Source organism: Heteronotia binoei, chromosome 10, assembly GCF_032191835.1.
Source record: "Heteronotia binoei isolate CCM8104 ecotype False Entrance Well chromosome 10, APGP_CSIRO_Hbin_v1, whole genome shotgun sequence".
NCBI lineage: Eukaryota > Metazoa > Chordata > Lepidosauria > Squamata > Gekkonidae > Heteronotia > Heteronotia binoei.
Genome location: NC_083232.1, coordinates 4,057,649 through 4,079,785, shown reverse-complemented (window position 1 = coordinate 4,079,785; position 22,137 = coordinate 4,057,649). Strand labels below are relative to the sequence as shown.

Genomic DNA, 22,137 nt, shown 5'->3' with positions numbered 1-22,137 from the left:
AATAACTGAATAAATAAGAGGGGTGTGGCCTAATATGCAAAGGAGTTCCTGCTACAAAAAATGCCCTGCTTATACCCATCATTGGAAGTCTTATTCACCGGCTCTCCCTGAGAGTCAGTTTGGTGTAGTGGTTAAGTGTGCAGACTCTTATCTGGGAGAACCGGGTTTGATTCCCCACTCCTCCACTTGCACCTGCTGGCATGGCCTTGGGTCAGCCATAGCTCTGGCAGAGCTTGTCCTTGAAAGGGCAGCTGCTGTGAGAGCCCTCTCCAGCCCCACCCACCTCACAGGGTGTCTGTTGTGGGGGAGGAAGGTAAAAGAGATTGTGAGCCACTCTAAGACTCCTCGGAGTGGAGGGCGGGATATAAATCCAATATCTTCATCTACCTCACAGGGTGTCTGTTGTGGGGGAGGAAGACAAAGGAGATTGTGAGCCACTCTGAGACTCTTCGGAGTGGAGGGCGGGATATAAATCCAATATCTTCTTCTTCTTCATTTCACCTCCTTGCTTTGAACAGTTTCCTGAGGCAGCGTTTGTGTTTCCCTGCAGGATGTGGTCAACTGCGTGGGTGGAATGGGGGTGCTCCTCCCCTTGCTGGACCAAGCGGCGTCACAGAAAAAGGAGGCGGAAGACAATCAGGAAACCCACGATTTGGTCGGCCCGGAGCTGACTTCATCCCGGAACGCCCAGGGCCTCCTCATCCCGCTGGGGAAATCCTCAGGTTCTCTTTGCATCCCTTGCTGTTGCTATGCTGTAACTGGGTGGGGCCTGTAAAAGATCAAGTCAGAAGCTTCCTTGGGAGGGAGACCACTATGAATTTTTCCTCAGTTACCTTCCCTCTGTCCCTCAGTCAGACTCACAGAAATCCTGTCACAACTCCCAAAAATTGGCACCAGATGGTTTTAAAGTCAAAAACCACAAAAATATTAATTAGATAACAAAAGGCAAGGGAGAGAGATAAAATAATATTGATTATAACTGTTCACTATGCAAAAGGTAAATCAGTTGGCAGATGGTTGGCAGAATAGATCAATTACAGAAAGTAGAGATTTTATCAGGCAGAGGTAAAATGTAACAATAACTTTGGCAGAAGATCTTTAAAATAAACAATAAACCAGGCAGGTTTCAGAATCCTACTAGATTCTATTTCAGGCAGGAAGAGCCTTCTGGGCACTCAGAATGCTTATACTTCAGTTGTTTAGCCCTAGCTTTGGCAATGCCAAATTATAAAAATAACAAACTACGATCACTCTTCCACACACATAGAGAACTCCTGACTGGTGCCAGTATATTCTCCCTCACAGACCCTCTCACACTAGCTAACTTCTAGGACTTGCAGCCCTCAATACTGATGCATCTCAGCCCCACAGCTAGTCTTCTGGTCTGAGTCTTGGGTAACCCTGCTGACCACCAGAATCCAGTTCTCCCTTTAGTGTGTCTTTGTGTGATCTAGTTTGTACACAGAGATGCCCTGATGTGCTGACAAAAACTCCCTCAGAGAGTTTCAAACTGTCTGAAAACTCTCTCTTTCAGACAGAGACTACCCAGCTGTGTCTCCCACAAGGAGCTCAGCCTCACTGGCTGCTCTCAGCCCCCTTGTCCAGTTGCCTTTACAACTGACCGGCCTAAGCCCACAGTCTTCACTTCAGACTCCTCTGAAGACTTCTCTCAAAGACTCCCTCGCTAAGACTCAAAACCTGAGGTGTTCCACTGCTAAGCAAACCTCATATGGATACTTTTACGTTGCTCGGGCAACGTTCCAGCCAATCGCTGCAAGCCTAAGTTCTTGATTCTGTCACAGGGCCTTTCAGTTTGGATCAGGGGTGGCCAAACTTGCTAAACATAAGAGCCACATAGAAAAAGTCAGATGTTTGAGAGCCGCGAGGGACGGAGGGAGGGAGGGAGGGAGGGAGGGAAGGAAGGAAGGAAGGAAGGAAGGAAGGAAGGAAGGAAGGAAGGAAGGAAGGAAGGAAGGAAGGAAGGAAGGAAGGAAGGAAGGAAGGAAGGAAGGAAGGAAGGAAGGAAGGAAGGAAAATAGATGCAGGGAGGGAGGAGAGGTGGAAAGAAAGCAACCTTAACTTTAAATACATTCTCCAAGCCACTGGCTGGCTTGGCTTGAAGAAGTGCTTTAAAGAGACAAATGCCTTCTCCAAGCCGGCTGACAGGGTGGTGGGGGCTTTGAGAGCCGCACAATATGTGTGGAAGAGCCACGTGCGGCTCCCGAGCCACAGTTTGACCACGCCTGGTCTGGACTTCCACACTAAGGCCCCATTGATTTTTTTTTCCGGTCGGGGAGGAAAATCTCTAACGGGGGATTGACTCTACAGGGCCCCTTTGGGGATCCCAGAATTTTGTTACTGGGTTTAGACACGAAGCTGCTTTACACAACATATGAACATATGAAGCTGCCTTATACTGAATCAGACCCTAGGTCCCTCAAAGTCAGTATTGTCTACTCAGACTGGCAGCGGCTCTCCAGGGTCTCAAGCTGAGGTTTTTCACACCTATTTGCCTGGACCCTTTTTTGGAGATGCCAGGGATTGAACCTGGGACCTTCTGCTTACCAAGCAGGTGCTTGACCACTGAGCCACTGTCTCTCTCTAAAGTCAGTCTTGTCTACTCAGACTGGCAGCTGCTCTCCAGGGTCTCAAGCGGAGGTTTTCCATGCCTACTTGCCTGGAGCCCTTTTTAGTTGGAGATGCCGGGGACTGAACCTGGGACCTCCTGCTTACCAAGCAGATGCTCTACCACTGAGCCACCGTCCCTCCCCAACACAACAGTGAAAGGAAGAGCACTGTATAAATAATATGGCCTATCAAGGACAGTATTGTCTACTCAGACCATTGGTGGCCAGGGCCGTAGCCAGGATTTTAAAAGTCGGGGGGGGGCCTTTCCCATCCGCTGCAGGGCTCGCTGCTTCTCAGAAGCTTTCCGGGGTAGGGGCAAAAGCGGGAGGCTCTGAACGTGGCGAAGTCAAGGCAGCCGACCCTAAAGGGACTGCATGTTGCGTGCATGTGGGGGGGGGGAGTTCCTTCCACCTCCCTCTCCCACTCCCAGCACTTTGCAGTCAGCCGCTCCATCTGTTCCCCTGCCCCAGCCCATTCCATGCAGCTTCCTCCACCTCGAGGGTTGCCAATCCCCAGGCGGGGGCAGGGGATCCCCCGGTTTGGAGGCCTTCTCCCCGCTTCAGGGTCGCGAGAAAGCAGGGGGAGGGAAATATCTGCTGGGAACTTTATTATTCCCTATGGAGATGTATTCCCTTGGGAAATAATGGAGAATGGATCCGCTGGTATCTGGGGCTCTGGGGGGGGGGCTGTTTTTTGAGGTAGAGGCCCCAAATTTACAGCGTAGCATCTGGTGCCTCTCCTCAAAATACCCTCCAAGGTTCAGAAAGATTGGACTGGGGGGTCCAATTCTATGTGTCCCAAAAGAAGGTGCCCCTATCCTTCATTATTCCCTATGGAAGGAAGGCATTGAAAAGGTGTTCATTCCCCTTAAATGTGATGGCCAGAACTCCCTTTGGAGTTCAATTGTGCTTGGCACGACATTGCTTCTGGCTCCACCCCCAATGTCTCCTGGCTCCACCCCCAAGGTCTCCTGGCTCCACCCCCAAAGTCTCCTGGCTCCACCCCCAAAGTCCCCAGATATTTCTTGCATTGGACTTGGCAACCCTATCCACCTCCCACTCCTCCACCTGCTGCTTTTGCTGCTGCATTGCACTGTGCCCCGCTCAGCTCGCCCGGCTCCAGCTGCTGCTGACGGCACTTCGCAGGTTCAGCCATGACAAAAGGGGGTGGGGGGAGACGACTGCACCCTGGAGGCCCCCTGGGAGTTGGGGGGCCCTGCCCTGGAAGTCGGGGGCAGTGCCCCCACTGGCCCCCTGTGGCTACAGGCCTGCCAGTGGCTCTCCAGGGCCTCAGGTGGAGGTCTTTCATATCCCCTACTGCCAGATCCTTTTAACTGGAAATGCTGGGGATTGAACCTGGGACCTTCTACATGCCGAGCGGAGGCTCTGCTACTAAGCTATGGCCCCTCTCTATGGCTCTCCAGGGTCTCAGGCTGAGGTCTTTCCCATCACCTACTGCCTGGTCCTTTTAACTGGGAGATGCTGGGGATTGAACCTGGGACCTTCTGCATGCCAAGCAGAGGTTCTTCCCCTGAGCTATGGCCCCTCTCTATGGCTCTCCAGGGTCTCAGGCTGAGGTCTTTCCCATCACCTACTGCCTGGTCCTTTTCACTGGGAGATGCTGGGGATTGAACCTGGGACCTTCTGCATGCCAAGCATAGGTTCTTCCCCTGAGCTATGGCCCCTCTCTATGGCCCTCCAGGGTCTCAGGCTGAGGTCTTTCCCATCACCTACTGCCTGGTCCTTTTCACTGGGAGATGCTGGGGATTGAACCTGGGACCTTCTGCATGCCAAGCAGAGGTTCTTCCCCTGAGCTATGGCCCCTCTCTATGGCTCTCCAGGGTCTCAGGCTGAGGTCTTTCCCATCACCTACTGCCTGGTCCTTTTAACTGGGAGATGCTGGGGATTGAACCTGGGACCTTCTGCATGCCAAGCAGAGGTTCTTCCCCTGAGCTATGGCCCCTCTCTATGGCTCTCCAGGGTCTCAGGCTGAGGTCTTTCCCATCACCTACTGCCTGGTCCTTTTAACTGGGAGATGCTGGGGATTGAACCTGGGACCTTCTACATGCCGAGCGGAGGCTCTGCCGCTGAGCTATGGCCCCTCTCTGTGGCCCTCCAGGGTCTCAGGCTGAGGTCTTTCACATCCCCTACTGCCAGATCCTTATAACTGGAAATGCTGGGGATTGAACCTGGGACCTCCTGCGTGCCAAGCAGAGGCACTTCTACTGAGTCACAGGTCCTCCCCAAATACACATAAAGCTGCCTGCTACTGAATCAAACCTTCCCTCCATCAAAGTCCATCTTGTCTACTTAGGATGCCAGGGACCCCTGCAGAGGTCTTTCCCATCACCTCCTGCCTGGTCTTTTTAACTGGAGGTGCCGGGGATTGAACCTGGGACCTTCTGCATGCTGAGCAGAGGCTCTTCCACTGAGCCACGGCCCTTCTCCATTAGTCTCCAGGGTCTCAGACTGAGGTCTTTCCCATCACCTCCTGCCTGGTCTTTTTAACTGGAGGTGCCAGGGATTGAACCTGGGACCTCCTGCGTGCCAAGCAGAGGCTCATCCTCTGACTGGACCACTGCTCCTCCCCAAATATGTCTTTTTGTCATCCCAGGCGCTCTTTTTTCGGTAAGAAAAACTCCCTGTTTGTCCTCTCTGGGGTTGACCGAGGCGTGCGTCTTCCATTCACAGAAAGCCGGCTGGAGAAGAACAGGGTGGCGGCCTTCCTCCTCTTGGTGAAGAACTTTCTCCGAGGCCACGCGGTCAATCAGGAGAGCCTGGTCCAGTGCCACGGGCCAGCAATCATGGGAGCCCTGCTCCAGAATGTAAGTCTTTCCATTCCAGGCTAGGCTAATGCCCTAGGATCTTGCGGGAGGGTTCTGTTACGGGAGAATTCCACATGCAGTGGATGGACAGGCGTAGGATCTGTCCCCCAGCTGGGGGTTACGAGAAGAGCTGCTTAACTGGCGTGGTCTTCAGCAATGTTCCCCCTAAGCTGCAGACTCTTGTGAGCAAAAATCCTGCTTTGTGAGTTACTGGCAGGGTGGAATTCTAGCAGGAGCTCTTTTGCATATTAGGCCACACACCCCTGATGTAGCCAATTCTCCAAGAGCTTACAAAAAAGAGCCTTGTCAGCTCTTGGAGGATTGGCTACATCAGGGGGGTGTGGCCTAATATGCAAAGGAGATCCTGCTAGAATTCCACCCCTGCTTATTGGCATTAAAGTTGTGAGCTATTGCATAAATCTGTGGGCTCTGGGGTCATCCTTCCTGAGCTAAGACAAAAATGTGTGAGCTGGAAGCTAAAAATCTCTGAGCTACCTCTCGCTAACTCCGCTTAGAGGGAACACTGGTCTTCAGTGGCTTTTTAATTGAGTATTTCCATGGCTTTTTTGGTAGGAGAAGCCCAGCAGGAACTCATTTGCATATCAGGTCACACACCGCGTGACATGACCATTGTTACACACCGGGCTTTTTTGCAGGAAAAGTCCAGCAGGAACTCATTTGCACATTAGGCCACACCCCCTTACGCCAAGCCAGCCGGAACTGCGTTCCAGCTTAAAAAAAAAAACCTGCAGTATTCTGGGCTCCATTGTTCAAACCCCCACTGAGAATTTCTCTAAACTCTTAAGATTGGACAAACTTTCTAACATTTTACCCCACAAAAAACCGGGGAAATAACTAAAACAATCTAAAGCAGAGAGATGGAAATCTTCATCGTGCCGCTGTGGCCACGTAGGAGAAAAGCTGAAAAAGTTGAAAAATCATTGAAAAAGTAGAAGAAGAAGAAAAAGAAGACATTGGATTTATATTCCGCCCTCCACTCAAGAGTCTCAGAGCGGCTCACAATCTCCTTTACCTTCCTCCCCCACAACAGACACCCTGTGAGGTGGATGAAGATATTGGATTTATATCCTACCCTGCACTCCGAAGAGTATCAGAGCGGCTCACAATCTCCTTTTCCTTCCTCCCCCACCACAGACACCCTGTGAGGTAGATGAAGATGTTAGATTTATATCCGGCTTTCCACTCCGAAGAGCCTCATTGCGGCTCACAATCTCCTTTACCTCCTCCCCCCCACAACAGTCACCCTGTGAGGTAGATGAAGATGTTGGATTTATATCCCGCTTTCCACTCCGAAGAGCCTCAAAGTGGCTCACAATCTCCTTTACCTTCCTCCCCCACAACAGACACCCTGTGAGGTGGGTGAGGCTGGAGAGGGCTCTCACAGCAGCTGCCCTTTCAAGGACAACTCTGCCAGAGCTATGGCTGACCCAAGGCCATGCCAGCAGGTGCAAGTGGAGGAGGGGGGAATCAAACCCGGATCTCCCAGATAAGAGTCCGCACACTTAACCACTACACCCAACTGGCTCTCTATTAGAGCTATGGCTGACCCAAGGCCATGCTAGCAGGTGCAAGTGGAGGAGTGGGGAATCAAACCCAGTTCTCCCAGATAAGAGTCCGTGCACTTAACCACTACACCCAACTGGCTCTCTATTGGAGCTGTGGCTGACCCAAGGCCATGCCAGCAGGTGCAAGTGGAGGAGTGGAGAATCAAACCCGGTTCTCCCAGATAAGAATCCACGCACTTTACCACTACACCTAACTGGTTCTCTGTTAGAGCTATGGCTGACCCAAGGCCATTCCAGCAGGTGCAAGGGGAGGAGTGGGGAATCAAACCCGGTCCTCCCAGATAAGAGTCCGTGCACTTAACCACTACACCCAACTGGCTCTCTATTAGAGCTGTAGCTGACCCAAGGCCATTCCAGCAGTTGCAAGTGGAGGAGTGGGGAATCAAACCCGGTTCTCCCAGATAAGAGTCCGTGCACTTAACCGCTACACCAAACTGGCGTAAAGTTTTATTGCAAGAATTATAATTCAAGAAGCATTTTAAGGTAGATGTCAGCGGCGTGTGGCATATGCAAATGAGTTGTGCTAATGAGCTCTGGCACCTCTTTTTCTATGAAATGACCCCTGGCCGTTTCCAAAGGGAGTGGGGCTAGGGCCAAGGGCACCCTCCGTGCCAACTCCCCAGCTAACTCAGTAGGGCCGTGTTCCACTCAGGCTAATGCCCCACCATCTCTTCTCCCCCACCAGGTCCCCAGCCAGATGATGGACATGAACGTGCTGATGGCGTCTCAGATCCTCATGGAGCAGGTGGCTTCCGAAGGACACCATCTTCTGCTGCACCTCCTCTACCAGTATCTGCTTTTCGACTTCCACATCTGGAGCAACAGTGACTTTGCTGTCCGGTTGGGTGAGCGTAGGGCGGTTTGCGGGTCATCTGGTAGGGGAGGCATCCCGCGTGGCTGAAACGACTTTCTTAAGGTGGCCTATGTGTGGCTCTCATTCAGGGGTTTGGAGGACCTCACCCCAGAGGTGCAATGATGATCCTCTCCACGTGAGGCAACTTTACCTGTGGGATTGCAGAACAAAAGACCAAGAGCACTGTGTACATACAGCAAAAACAACGTTAAGGTTGGAAGACAATGTTTGTATAATAACGCTGATTATCAGACACAAACGTTCAGAAAGTTCAGAAAATTCACAATACGAACCCAAATACAAAGAGTTGCAATGCTGAAAACTGAGACAAGTGTTGTTGTTCAGTCGCACAGTCGATTCCGACTCTTTGCGACCCCATGGACCAAGTCATGCCAGGCCCTCCTGCCTTCCGCCATCCTCCGAAGTCTGCTCAAATTCGTGTTTGTTGCTTCAGTAATGCTGTGCAGCCATCTCATCTTTTGCCCCGTCCCCTTCTTCTTTGGCCTTCTGTCTTTCCCAGCATCAGGGTCTTCTCCAGAGAGTGTTCCCTTCTCATTGGGTGGCCAAAGGATTTGCGTTTCAGCTTCAGCTTCAGCATCTGATTGTCCAGGGAACAGGCAGGGCAGATTTCCCTTAGGACTGACTGATTGGATCTTCTTGCAGTCCAAGGGACTCTCAAGAGTCTTCTCCAGCACCACAACTCAAAAGCATCTATTCTTCTGTGATCAGCCTTCCAAGCAAAAGTTTGTAAGAACATAAGAGAAGCCATGCTGGATCAGGCCATTGGCCCATCCATTCCAACACTGTTTCACACAGTGGCCAATATATGTGTGTGTGTATACACACACACACACACATATACACATACACACACACACACACACACACATATATATATATACTGTGGCTAATAGCCACTGATGGACCTCTGCTCCATATTTTTATCCAATCTCCTCTTAAAGCTGTCTATGCTTGTAGCTGCCACCACCTCCTGTGGCAGTGAATTCCACATGTTAATCACCCTTTGGGTGAAGAAGTACTTCCGTTTATCCATTTTAACCTGACTGCTCAGCAATTTCATTGAGTGACCACGAGTTCTCATATTGTGAGAAAGGAGAAAAAAGGACTTCTTTCTCTACTTTCTCCATCCCAGGCATAATCTTGTCAACCTCTATCATGTCACCCCGCAGTCGACATTTCTCCAAGCTCAAGAGCCCCAAGCGTTTTAACCTTTCTTCATAGGGAAAGTGTTCCAAACCTTTAATCATTCTAGTTGCCCTTTTCTGCACTTTTTCCAATGCTATAATATCCTTTTTGAGGTGCGGTGACCAGAATTGTACACAGTATTCCAAATGAGACCTCACCATCGATTTATACAGGAGCATTATGATGCTGGCTGATTTGTTTTCAGTTCCCTTCCTAATAATTCCCAGCATGGCGTTGGCCTTTTTTATTACAATCGCACACTGTCTTGACATTTTCAGTGAGTTCTCTACCACGACCCCAAGATCTCTCTCTTGGTCAATCTCTGCCAGTTCACAACCCATCAACTTGTATTTATAGCTGGGATTCTTGGCCCCAATGTGCCTTACTTTGCACTTGGCCACATTGAACCGCATCTGCCACGTTGACGCCCACTCAGCCAGCCTCAGCAGATCCCTTTGGAGTCCCTCACAATCCTCTCTGGTTCTCACCACCCTGAACAATTTAGTGTCATCCGCAAACTTGGCCACTTCACTGCTTACTCCCAACTCCATATCATTAATGAACAAGTTAAAGAGCATGGGACCCAGTACTACAAGAGCTGTTATAATCTTATTTTCCAGGGCTGGCTCTGCCACTGGGCAAACTAGATGATCGCCTAGATCTCCAGCCTTCTGGGGGCACCAAATGGGGTACTCCCCCCATGTGACTCAATGTTATCAGTGCGGGGCGGGGGGGGGCAGAAGTTAGCCTTGCCTAGGGGGGCAAACAGTCCAGTCCAATCCTGCTTGTTTCTGTAGGCCTTCCTCAGGCCAACTGTGAGTTGCTTTAGGTGGGATGCCACATTTGAAAGGCTGAAACTTTGACTGGTGATTCCTTCATCTGTTCTAAGTGCTGTATAGGTATGATAACTATTTGAAGTTCATTACACCTTGTTCTACATTATATAAAAGTCACGGAAACCTTCAGCACATGAACCTGTAAGATCGGAGGAAGGCATACAGAAACGAGACTACACTGGTTCTCGCATCTTACAAGCTACTTATAAGCTTACAAGAGCCAGTTTGGTGTAGTGGTTAAGTGCGCGGACTCTTATCTGGGAGAACCGGGTTTGATTCCCCACTCCTCCACTTGCAGCAGCTGGAATGGCCTTGGGTCAGCCATAGCTCTAATAGAGAGCCAGTTTGGTGTAGTGGTTAAGTGCGTGGACTCTTATCTGGGAGAACCACGTATGATTCCCCACTCCTCCACTCACACCTGCTGGAATGGCCTTGGGTCAGCCATAGCTCTAACAGAGAGCCAGTTTGGTGTAGTGGTTAAGTGCGCGGACTCTTATCTGGGAGAACCGGGTTTGATCCCCCACTCCTCCACTTGCACCTGCTGGAATGGCCTTGGGTCAGCCATAGCTCTAATAGAGAGCCAGTTTGGTGTAGTGGTTAAGTGCATGGACTCTTATCTGGGAGAACCGGGTTTGATTCCCCACTCCTCCACTTGCACCTCCTGGGATGGCCTTGGGTCAGCCATAGCTCTACTGGAGAGCCAGTTTGGTGTAGTGGTTAAGTGCACGGACTCTTATCTGGGAGAACCGAGTTTGATTCCCCACTCCTCCACTTGCACCTGCTAGGATGGCCTTGGGTCAGCCATAGCTCTAAGAGAGAGCCAGTTGGGTGCAGTGGTTAAGTGTGCAGACTCTTATCTGGGAGAACAGGGTTTGATTCCTTACTCCTCCCCTTGCACCTGCTAGCATGGCCTTGCGTCAGCCAGAGCTCTGGCAGAGGTTGTCCTTGAAAGGGCAGCTGCTGGGAGAGCCGTCTCAGCCCCACCCACCTCACAGGGTGTCTGTTGTGGGGGAGGAAGATAAAGGAGATTGTGAGCCACTCTGAGATTCAGAGTGGAGGGCAGGGTACAAATGTCATACCTTCTTCTTCCATGTGTTTGAGTTTTCAACACTGCACCTCTTTGTAGTGTTTGCGTTTTGGATCACAATTGTGAATTTTCTGAATGTCTGCATCCTGATGATAATTGCTGCAATGCAAATATTGTCTTTCAACCTCTAATGTTGTTTTTGCTGCAATAGTTTATTTATTATTTATTACTTTAGTTTTCTATCCCACCCTATCTGGGCGGCTAGCAGTCAATCAAACACAATTTAACATTACAATTTAAAACAGTAAAAATGAACAATTAAAATGGTGCTACTCAAAAGTTCAGTATAGGCGAGATCATAACTTTCCTTCTAGTCTTTACGCAGTCTTTACACAGCGCTATTCAGGGGTGGAATTCTAGCAGGAGCTCCTTTGCATTTTAGGCCACGCCCCTCTGATGTAGCCAATCCTCCAAGAGCTTACACAATAATCACACCGTGGTCCTTATGACTTGTGTACCTGCGTGATCGACAGCCTGTCCATGGTGGGAATTAAAGTAGCCTTCACGTGGCCCTCATGTTGTATAGACGAGGGGAGAATCCTCCTAGGTGGATAGTTTCAGGAGGGCAGCCATGTTGATCTGCCGCAGAAGAACTGAATTCGAGTCCAGCTGCACCTTAATTTAATTTAATTTTCTGATTTATACCCCGCAAGCGGACTCTGGGCGGCTTACAACATTAAGAAACCTTACAAAACATCAAACGAACTACATCCAAACTAGAAATCATCTCATCATTACAGAATTAACAAAAGACAAGTCATAGACCACATATAGGCTGGTAATGTTCAGCATAACATAAGCATAGAGTGCTGGGGGGGAGCGATGATTTCAGGGGACCCCCGCTGGATCAATTAAAAGCCTGGCGGAAGAGCTCTGTCTTACAGGTCCTGCGAAACAGGGCCCAGGTCTCCAGTGGGAGCTCATTCCACCAGGTAGGGGCCTGGACCGAAAAGGCCCTGGCCCTTGTAGAAGCCAATCGGGCGTCCCGAGGCCCAGGGATCATGAGACGAAGTTGTGCGGCTGACCTCAGAAACCGGGGAGGCTCATATGGGGAGAGGCCAACACAATTTTGAGAGTATGAGCTTTCAAGAGTCCAAATTCCCTTCATTAGATGCAAATGGGAATGGAGATCCCGGAGTCCTTCTACCCCAGTCAGAAGGTGAGAAGGATGTTGCAGAGAAGGGACTCGGGGAACAAGGGTAATTTCAGAGGACAGCCAGGTGGTTTTGTAGTCACAGGGAAGGCGTTCCAACCTTCTCATCCTCTTCATTATTTACAGGCCACATCCAGTACCTTTCCAACATAATTAAGGACCACAAACAAAGGATCCGGAAGAAATACGGGGTCCAGTATATCCTAGACTCCATCAGGACCTATTATGGGTGAGCCAAAATCTCTTCCAGACCTTGAAATTCATGAAGTAGGGGAGAAACTGCCAGAGTCCAGTAGGACCTTAAAGACTAACTAAATTTGTGGCAGGGGGATGAGCTTTCATGAGTCACTGCTCACTTCCTCAGACTGAGCGCTGTGTGTCCCTTCTACCTCCCAGGACTTACAAGGAGAAGCCGGTGGCAACGGACGACATCAGGACAGTGCAGACCTCCCTCTTCAGCCTGGTCAAGGACTTCTTGTGCAGAAGCTTCTCCGCGGATGAGATGCAGAGCACCCTCAACTATCTCGCTGCTGTGAATGACGAGCACCAGGTATGGGAGGAGTTGTGTTCATAAGAATGTAAGAGAAGCCATGTTGGATCAGGCCAATGGCCATCCAGTCCAACACTCTGTGTCACACAGTGACCCAAACGCAGGGGCCATCAGGTCCACCAGCAGGGCCAGGACACCAAAAGCCCTTCCATTGTTGCCCCCAAGCACCAAGAATACAGAGAACATAACAGAAGCCATGTTGGATCAGGCCAATGGCCCATCCAGTCCAACACTCTGTGTCACACAGTGACCAAAAAAACAAGTGCCATCAGGAGGTCTATCAGTAGGGCCAAGACACTAGAAGCCTTCCCACTGTCCCCAAGCCCCAAGAATACAGATCATTACTGCCCCAGACAGAGAGTTTTTTGCCACTGTGTGACACAGAGTGTTGGACTGGATGGGCCATAGGCCTGATCCAACATGGCTTCTCTTATGTTCTTATGTGACGCAGAGTGTTGGACTGGATGGGCCATTGGCCTGATCCAACATGGCTTCTCTTATATTCTTATGTGACGCAGAGTGTTGGACTGGATGGGCCATTGGCCTGATCCAACATGGCTTCTCTTATGTTCTTATGTGACACAGAGTGTTGGACTGGATGGGTCATTGGCCCTGACCCAACATGGCTTCTCTTATGTTCTTATGTGACACAGAGTGTTGGACTGGATGGGTCATTGGCCCTGACCCAACATGGCTTCCCTTATGTTCTTATGTGACACAGAGTGTTGGACTGGATGGGCTGTTGGCCTGATCCAACATGGCTTCTCTTATGTTCTTAGGAGGCACGATGGAGTAGGAAACCTGGGAGAATTTCCAATTTTGTTAAGGTTTGGGGTCCTGACAGGAGCCTCTGAAAATCTGGCTGGTTTTCATTATTTTCAGAGGAGTTTATTGAGTTTCTGGATTCTGACAGCAGACCTGTGAAAATTTGGCTGCTTTTGCAATTGTTTGTTTGTTAGTTTTTGGGTCCTGGTTGTGGGCCTGTGAAAATTTGGCTATTTTCTGTGATTATCAGTCTTTTGAATTTTCTGGCCCTGACCGCAGACCTGTGACTGTTGGGCTGCTTTTGTGATTTTTGTGATTTATTTATTGTTTTCAGATTTTGATCTGGGAACATTCGGCTGGGTTTTTTTGTTTATTTTTGCAATTTTTGAGAAGAGGTGTGAGTTTTTGAGGGGGTTCAACTGTTGTTTTTTGCAGTTTTCAGGGAGGGGTTGTGAGTTTTTTGGGGTTCTGACTGAGGGCCTGTGGAGATTCAGCAGTTTTTTTTAATTTTTGTTATGCTGTTTGCATTTTAAAAAACTTTTGGGGATCCTGGTTGCAGCCTTGCAAGCCGTGTTCCCTCTATGCTGAGTTAGTGTGATCTGGCTTGCAGTTTTTTAAGTCACCGGCTGACACATTTTTGTCGTGGATCAGGAAGCAGAGCCCCTGAGCACATTGATTTATGCAGCATAAGAACATAAGAGAAGCCATGTTGGATCAGGCCAGTGGCCCATCCAGTCCAACACTCTGTGTCACATAAGAACAGAAGAGAAGCCATGTTGGATCAGGCCAGTGGCCCATCCAGTCCAACACTCTGTGTCACATAAGAACACAAGAGAAGCCCTGTTGGATCAGGCCAATGGCCTATCCAGTCCAACTCTCTGTGTCACATAAGAACATAAGAGAAGCCATGTTGGATCAGGCCAGTGGCCCATCCAGTCCAACACTCTGTGTCACATAAGAGAAGCCCTGTTGGATCAGGCCAATGGCCCCTCCAGTCCAACACTCTGTGTCACATAAGAACAGAAGAGAAGCCCTGTTGGATCAGGTCAGTGGCCCCTCCAGTCCAACACTTTGTGTCACATAAGAACATAAGAGAAGCCCTGTTGGATCAGGCCAATGGCCCCTCCAGTCCAACACTCTGTGTCACATGAGAACATAAGAGAAGCCCTGTTGGATCAGGCCAGTGGCCCATCCAGTCCAACACTCTGTGTCACATAAGAACATAAGAGAAGCCATGTTAGATGAGGCCAATGGCCCGTCCAGTCCAACACTCTGTGTCACATAAGAACATAAGAGAAGCCATGTTGGATCAGGCCAATGGCCCATCCAGTCGAACACTCTGTGTCACGTAAGAGACCATGTTGGATCAGGCCAGTGGCCCATCCAGTCCAACACTCTGGGCGTTTTCGCACTCACCTTCAGCCGGCGCGACCCCCCTCTTCACCGCGCAGGATCTGCGCGGATCTCGCACTAAACGCCGCGGAGCAGCCGGAAGAGCCGGAAACTCCCAGCGCTTTTGCGGCGCAAACGGAAACCGCCAAAAAGCAGTTTGGCGTTTGCGCCGCAAAAGCGCCGGGAGTTTCCGGCTCTTCCGGCTGCTCCACGGCGTTTAGTGCGAAATCCACGCAGATCCTGCGCGGTGAAGAGGGGGGTCGCGCCGGCTAAAGGTGAGTGCAAAAACGCCCTCTGTGTCACATAAGAACATAAGAGAAGCCCTGTTGGATCAGGCCAATAGCCCCTCCAGTCCAACACTCTGTGTCACACAGTGGCCAATACACACACACACAAACACACACTGTGGCTAATAGCCACTGATGGACCTCTGCTCCATATTTTTATCCAATCCCCTCTTAAAGCTAGCTATGCTTGTAACCACCACCACCTCCTGTGGCAGTGAATTCCACATGTTAATCACCCTTTGGGTGAAGAAGTACTTCCTTTTATCCATTTTAACCTCACATCTTTAATGCCGGTAGCTCACAAAGTAGAATTGTTTCTTCCAAGATCCCACAGCTTAGAGGGAGTCTTGTTTGTGAGATCTCTGTGAAATTCTCTGTATACGCCGACCCCTTCTGTAGAGACATGTGACGTCTTCTCGTGCCTCCTGCAGGTGTGTGGGGTGCTGGAGGTGATGCACAGCCTGCAGAAGAGCTCCCCTACCCAGGAACAGCTCTTCACCTTCCTCTTCGAGCCGGGAAACGTCGAGATCTTTTTCTCACTTCTTGTTCAGAGGAAGTTCTCCGAGGACGTGCGGGAGAGGCTGTTCAAGGTGAGAGGATTCTCTCTCCCCCCCCCCCCCTCTCTATCCCAGGACACTAGTTGCTCAGTGGACTTGGCTAGATAAGAGGACGGTGTCTGGCTCCGTTCCGACACTGCCATAAAGACTGTCTTGAACTCTTGTTCTTCTGCGGTTGATACGACAGCGCCAGGTCCTCTGTTTCAGGACTCCTAAGGACAAAATGCCATCACCTGCTTAATTTCGGGAGGCATTGTGGAGAAACGCCATTTTAGTCAGTGGTGGTGCTTCATTTGGCAGGGGTCAGTAAATCCCTCAGCCAGCTTGGTAGCCTTCCCCTCACTCCCCCCCTCCCTTCCAGAGCCAAACCAACAACGCTAGGGGGAAAATCTCCTAGAGAGGCAGGAAGTGCTGTTGTTCCTTGCATGTGTTAGGCAGGAAGAGAAGCCAGATTTGAACTGGGGCTCGAGCGAGCATGTGGTGAGCAATGGAGGCTCCTGCCTGGGGGGCCCCCAGGCAGGCAGACTAAGTAAGTAATTAACAAGACAGGACAAGTTTAGATCAGGGCCAGCAGGACGCGTTTATAACACATTTTGTTTGTCAGGCTGTTTGCTGTGCTGTGCTAATTTTGTAGATGCAACTGTTTTTGTTTTGTTTTTCTTTCCCTATCCTTTTCCCTTTTAAATAAATGTTTTTTCTGTTTAAAATGCTGGCAGTCAAACTCTGTACCACATAGATCCCCAGACCGCTTTAGACCACGCTGTGTTGAGAAGGGGGCCCCAGGTGAAGGGGGAAAAGGCATGCAGTTGGATAAGGTGCCAATCCTCCAGGGGTGCCCCAAAGAAGTGCTGAGGTCTCTGTGAAACCCAAGTGCAGGGTGGCAGAGGACCTTGAGGCCTGGCCTCATAGCCGGAGAGGGGGATTGGGAGTCCTGTTCCTCTCAATCTGAACCCCGGGACTGAGCAGGTGGTGGCAGCGCGCCCAAGGGGCAGGAGGAGAAATAGCTCCCTCCAGGAGTTGGCGACTCAATAGGGAGCTGACGGGACCGGGTCTGAAGGCAGAATCGGGCCGGTTCCGCCACAGGCATCATAGCAGCGTGTATGATGGTGCTTACAGTTAACAGTGCCCCCGACAGAAGAAGAAGAAGATATTGGATTTATATCCCGCCCTCCACTCCGAAGAGTCTCAGAGCGGCTCACAATCTCCTTTCCCTTCCTCCCCCACAACAGACACCCTGTGAGGTAGATGAAGATATTGGATTTATATCCCGCCCTCTACTCCGAAGAGTCTCAGAGGGGCTCACAATCTCCTTTACCTCCCCCCCCCCCCCCCGCAACAGACACCCTGTGAGGTAGATGAAGATATTGGATTTATATCCTGCCCTCTACTCCGAAGAGTCTCAGAGGGGCTCACAATTTCCTTTACCTCCCCCCCTCACAACAGACACCCTGTGAGGTAGATGAAGATATTGGATTTATATCCTGCCCTCTACGCCGAAGAGTCTCAGAGCGGCTCACAATCTCCTATCCCTTCCTCCCCCACAACAGACACCCTGTGAGGTAGATGAAGATATTGGATTTATATCCTGCCCTCTACTCAGAAGAGTCTCAGAGCGGCTCACAATCTCCTTTCCCTTCCTCCCCCACAACAGACACCCTGTGAGGTAGATGAAGATATTGGATTTATATCCTGCCCTCCACTCTGAAGAGTCTCAGAGCGGCTCACAATCTCCTTTATCTTCCTCCCCCACAACAGACAACCCTGTGAGGTGGATGAAGATATTGGATTTATATCCCACCCTCCACTCCGAAGAGTCTCAGAGGGGCTCACAATCTCCTTTACCTCCCCCCTCCCCGCAACAGACGCCCTGTGAGGTAGATGAAGATATTGGATTTATATCCTGCCCTCTACTCCGAAGAGTCTCAGAGGGGCTCACAATCTCCTTTCCCTTCCTCCCCCCCAACAGACACCCTGTGAGGTAGATGAAGATATGGGATTTATATCCTGCCCTCTACGCTGAAGAATCTCAGAGCGGCTCACAATCTCCTTTCCCTTCCTCCCCCACAACAGACACCCTGTGAGGTGGGTGGGGCTGAAGAGGGCTCTCACAGCAGCTGCCCTTTTCAAGGACAACCTCTGCCAGAGTTATGGCTGACCCAAGGCCATGCTAGCAGTGCAAGTGGAGGAGTGGGGAATCAAACCCGGTTCTCCTAGATAAGAGTCCGCACACTTAACCACTACACCCAACTGGCTCTCTATTAGAGCTCTGGCTGACCCAAGGCCATTCCAGCAGGTGCAAGTGGAGGAGTAGGGACTCAAACCCGGTTCTCCCAGATCAGAGTCCGCGCACTTAACCACTGCACCCAACTCGCTCTCCTTTCTCACTCGTCGAATCAAATAAGATAAAACCTGTGATGAGTAGGTACAAAACCTTGGAAACATAGTCTTCTTTGGGGATCTCAGAGTTGGAACGGTGATGTGATCAGGGGTCATTGTGTAGAAAAAGAGGTGGTGGGGCTCATCCAGGGATTCTTATGCTGGCCTAATATGCAAATGAACTCCGCCTGGGCTTTTCCCACCAAAAAGCTGTCCGAAGCAACGGTGATGTCAGGGGGTGTGGCCTAATATGCAAACGAGCCCCTGCTGGGCTTTCTCTACAAGAGCACCCTGTCTCATAGGATGTTTAGAGCAGATCCTGGTGGATGTGGGGAGGGGATCCTTTGGGTTTCTGATGATGAAGGCGGTCAGCTGCTCGCGTAGGAAGAGAAGAGGATTTGGTGAAGCCGCAGGGGTGTTCGCTTTAGAAGCAGCCGGGTGCGCTCTGTCTGGTCTTGCTCCTGCCAAAGAAGAGAAATCCCCAGAGAAATTGTTTTCCTCTCAACTCAGAAACGGGTCCCCGCTCCATCAGTTGCCTCCTCTTTGCTCACAGATCCTGCACAAGCTGCTGAAGTACGAGAAGGTGAGCGAGCGCAGCAAACACCGCCTGAAGCTGAAAGACATCGGCTACCAGGGCTTCATCTCCTCCCTGAACGACGTCCCAGTTTCCATGCAGCTCTTCCGCCACCTCCTGGAGCAAGTCCTCGGATCAGGTACCTCAAACCTGTTTGTTAAAGGCTGGGGCGGGGGGGGGGGGGGGGGCGGGTTGCCAGTTGATGCCAGTTGGAGGAAAGAACTTCAGAACGCAAAAGGAGCCATTTTGGATCAGGCCAGTGGCCCATCCAGTCCAACACTCTGTGTCACCCAGTGGCCAAAAAACAAGGTGCCATCAGGAGGTCCATCAGTGGGGCCAGGACACTAGAAGCCCTCCCACTGTGCCCCCCCCAAGCACCAAGAATACAGAGCATCACTGCCCCAGACATAAGAACATAAGAGAAGCCATGTTGGATCAGTCCAGTGGCCTATCCAGTCCAACACTCTGTGTCACACAGTGGCCAAAAAACCCAGGTGCCCCATCAGTGGGGCCAGGACGCTTAAAGCCCTCCCACTGCCCCCCCAAAGCACCAAGAATACAGAGCATCCCTGCCGCAGACATAAGGACATAAGAGAAGCCATGTTGGATCAGGTCAATGGCCCATCCAGTCCAACACTCTGTGTCACACAGTGGCCAAAAAACCCAGGTGCCCCATCAGTGGGGCCAGGACGCTAGAAGCCCTCCCACTGCCCCCCCAAAGCACCAAGAATACAGAGCATCCCTGCCGCAGACATAAGGACATAAGAGAAGCCATGTTGGATCAGGTCAATGGTCCATCCAGTCCAACACTCTGTGTCACACAGTGGCCAAAAAACCCATGTGCCATCAGGAGGTCTATCAGTGGGGCCAAGACACTAGAAGCCCTCCCACTGTGCCCCCCCAAGCACCAAGAATACAGAGCATCACTGCCCCAGACATAAGAACATAAGAGAAGCCATGTTGGATCAGTCCAGTGGCCTATCCAGTCCAACACTCTGTGTCACACAGTGGCCAAAAAACCCAGGTGCCCCATCAGTGGGGCCAGGACGCTAGAAGCCCTCCCACTGCCCCCCCAAAGCACCAAGAATACAGAGCATCCCTGCCGCAGACATAAGGAATCCATGTTGGATCAGGTCAATGGTCCATCCAGTCCAACACTCTGTGTCACACAGTGGCCAAAAAACCCATGTGCCATCAGGAGGTCTATCAGTGGGGCCAAGACACTAGAAGACCTCCCACTGTGCCCCCCCAAGCACCAAGAATACAGAGCATCCCTGCCGCAGACATAAGGACATAAGTGAAGCCATGTTGGATCAGGCCAGTGGCCATCCAGTCCAACACTCTGTGTCACACAGTGGCCAAAGAACCCAGACACCATCAGGAGATCCACCAGTGGGGCCAGGACACTAGAAGCCCTCCCACTCTTGCCACCCCCCCTCAAGCACCCAGAATACAGAGCATCACTTGCCTCAGACAGAGAGTTCCAACAATATTCTGTGGCTAAGAGCCACTAATGGACCTCTGCTCTGTATGTTTATCCAAAGCTGGGGAAAGTCTGTTCTCTGAAGAAATTGTTACGATGAAAAAAACTGGTAAAGATTCCCCTGCCCCCAAAACTAACCAGGAAGCGACTGGAAACAGTCCGTTCCTATTGTCCTCAAGAGGGAGATGATTAGATACAGGGGGGTTGTGGCTCCTAGGTTTGTCATGCAGAAGGTCCCAGGTTCAATCCCCGGCAGCTGCAGTTAAAAAGGATCAAGCGTTAGGTGATTTGAAAGACTTCTGACTGAGACCCTGGAGAGTCGTTGCCAGTCTGAGAAGGCAAGGCTGAGGGACCAGGATTCGAATTCTGCGTTTGTGTAGATCAGTCCCAAAGTCCGTTGGGCTGGCCCTGGCATTTCCCTTTCCTGGGCTTGCCGGCTTCTGCAGTGATTCTCAATCCCTCGATGACATCCAATTTCTTCCATTAAGCCTGTGTCTTGTGGATTTGTAGATGCTTCCACCCTGGTGAAACCTGTCTCTGTTTCACAGAGGACATGCCTCTGAATACAAGTGCTAGAAGGTAGCATCAGGAGAAGGCCCTGGTCTCTACGCCCTTTTAATGGCCATTTGGAATAACTGGTTGGTGTGTGAGGCAGGAGACTGGGCTGGATGGATGCTCACTGATCTGACCCAGCAGGGCTCCTCCAACGTTCTTATGAAGGCCTCGGCCTCTCTGCCCTGTTGTTGGCCTTCCAGAGGAACTGGTTGGCCACTGTGTGAGACAGGAGGCTGGACTAGATAGACCCTCACTTGTGTGATCCAGCAGGGCTCTTCTGATGTTCCTCTCAAGGGAAGGCCTCGGCCTCTCTGCCCTGTTGTTGGCCCTCCGGAGGAAGTGGGTGGCCACTGTGTGAGGCAGGAGGCTGGACTAGATGGACCCTCCCTGGTCTGACCCAGCACGGCTCTTCTGATGTTCTTCTCGGGGGAAGGCCTCGGCCTCTCTGCCCTGCTGTTGGCCCTCCAGAGGAACTGGTTCGCCACTGTGTGAGACAGGAGGCTGGACTAGATGGGCCCTCCCTGGTCTGACCCAGCAGGGCTCTTCTGATGTTCTTCTCAGGGGAACATCTCAGCCTCTCTGCCCTGTTGTTGGCCCTACCAGAGTAACTGGTTGGCTACCGTGTGAGACAGGAGGCTGAACTGGATGGACCCTCACTGGTAAAGGAGATTGTGAGCCGCTCTGAGACCCTTTGGAGTGGAGGGCGGGATATAAATCCAATATCTTCATCTACCTCACAGGGTGTCTGTTGTGGGAAAGGAAAGTAAAGGAGATTGTGAGCCCCTCTGAGACTCTTCGGAGTGGAGGGCAGGATATAAATCCAATATCTTCATCTACCTCACAGGGTGTCTGTTGTGGGGGAGGAAGGTAAAGGAGATTGTGAGCCGTTCTGAGACTCTTTGGAGTGGAGGGCGGGATATAAATCTAGTATCTTCATCTACCTCACAGGGTGTCTGTTGTGGGGAAGGAAGATAAAGGAGATTGTGAGCCGCTCTGAGACTCTTCGGAGTGGAGGGAGGGGAATAAATCCAATATCTTCATCTACCTCACAGGGTGTCTGTTGTGGGGGGAGGGGAAGGTAAAGGAGGTTGTGAGCTGCTCTGAGACTCTTCAGAGTGGAGGGTGGGATATAAATCCAATATCATCTTCTTCTGAAAAAGCCCTGCCTATGGTTGAAGCAAGTTGACATGACTCCCAGGTGCAAACACACACAAACCCAAATATACAAAAATACCAAAATACCCCCCAAAAACCCCACATGCCCCCTTTTTTTCAGAGGTGACCCACACACACCCGCAAGTGTGAGTATGCCTTAAGAACAGGGCCGTGTGGTACATGGAGGTGTTGCGCACGTAGAATGCCGCAGGTACCATAGCATTGAAATGGTGGGGCCCATCACTAGGGTGGCCAGACCGTCCCGGTCTC

At 50.9% G+C, this 22,137-nt stretch overlaps 1 protein-coding gene across 4 annotated transcripts in view; it reads left to right on the top strand.

Moving 5' to 3' along the window:
• NBEAL2 (neurobeachin like 2) overlaps nt 1–22,137 on the top strand; it is a 354,508-nt gene that overhangs the window by 248,087 nt on the left and 84,284 nt on the right. For all 4 annotated transcript variants that reach the window (XM_060247903.1, XM_060247901.1, XM_060247900.1 and 1 more), the window contains 7 exons: nt 551–722; nt 5,319–5,452; nt 7,724–7,883; nt 12,300–12,402; nt 12,570–12,723; nt 15,599–15,757; nt 18,654–18,813. In XM_060247903.1, the coding sequence (XP_060103886.1) occupies nt 551–722; nt 5,319–5,452; nt 7,724–7,883; nt 12,300–12,402; nt 12,570–12,723; nt 15,599–15,757; nt 18,654–18,813 (1,042 nt within the window). The remainder of the gene's footprint in view (nt 1–550; nt 723–5,318; nt 5,453–7,723; nt 7,884–12,299; nt 12,403–12,569; nt 12,724–15,598; nt 15,758–18,653; nt 18,814–22,137) is intronic.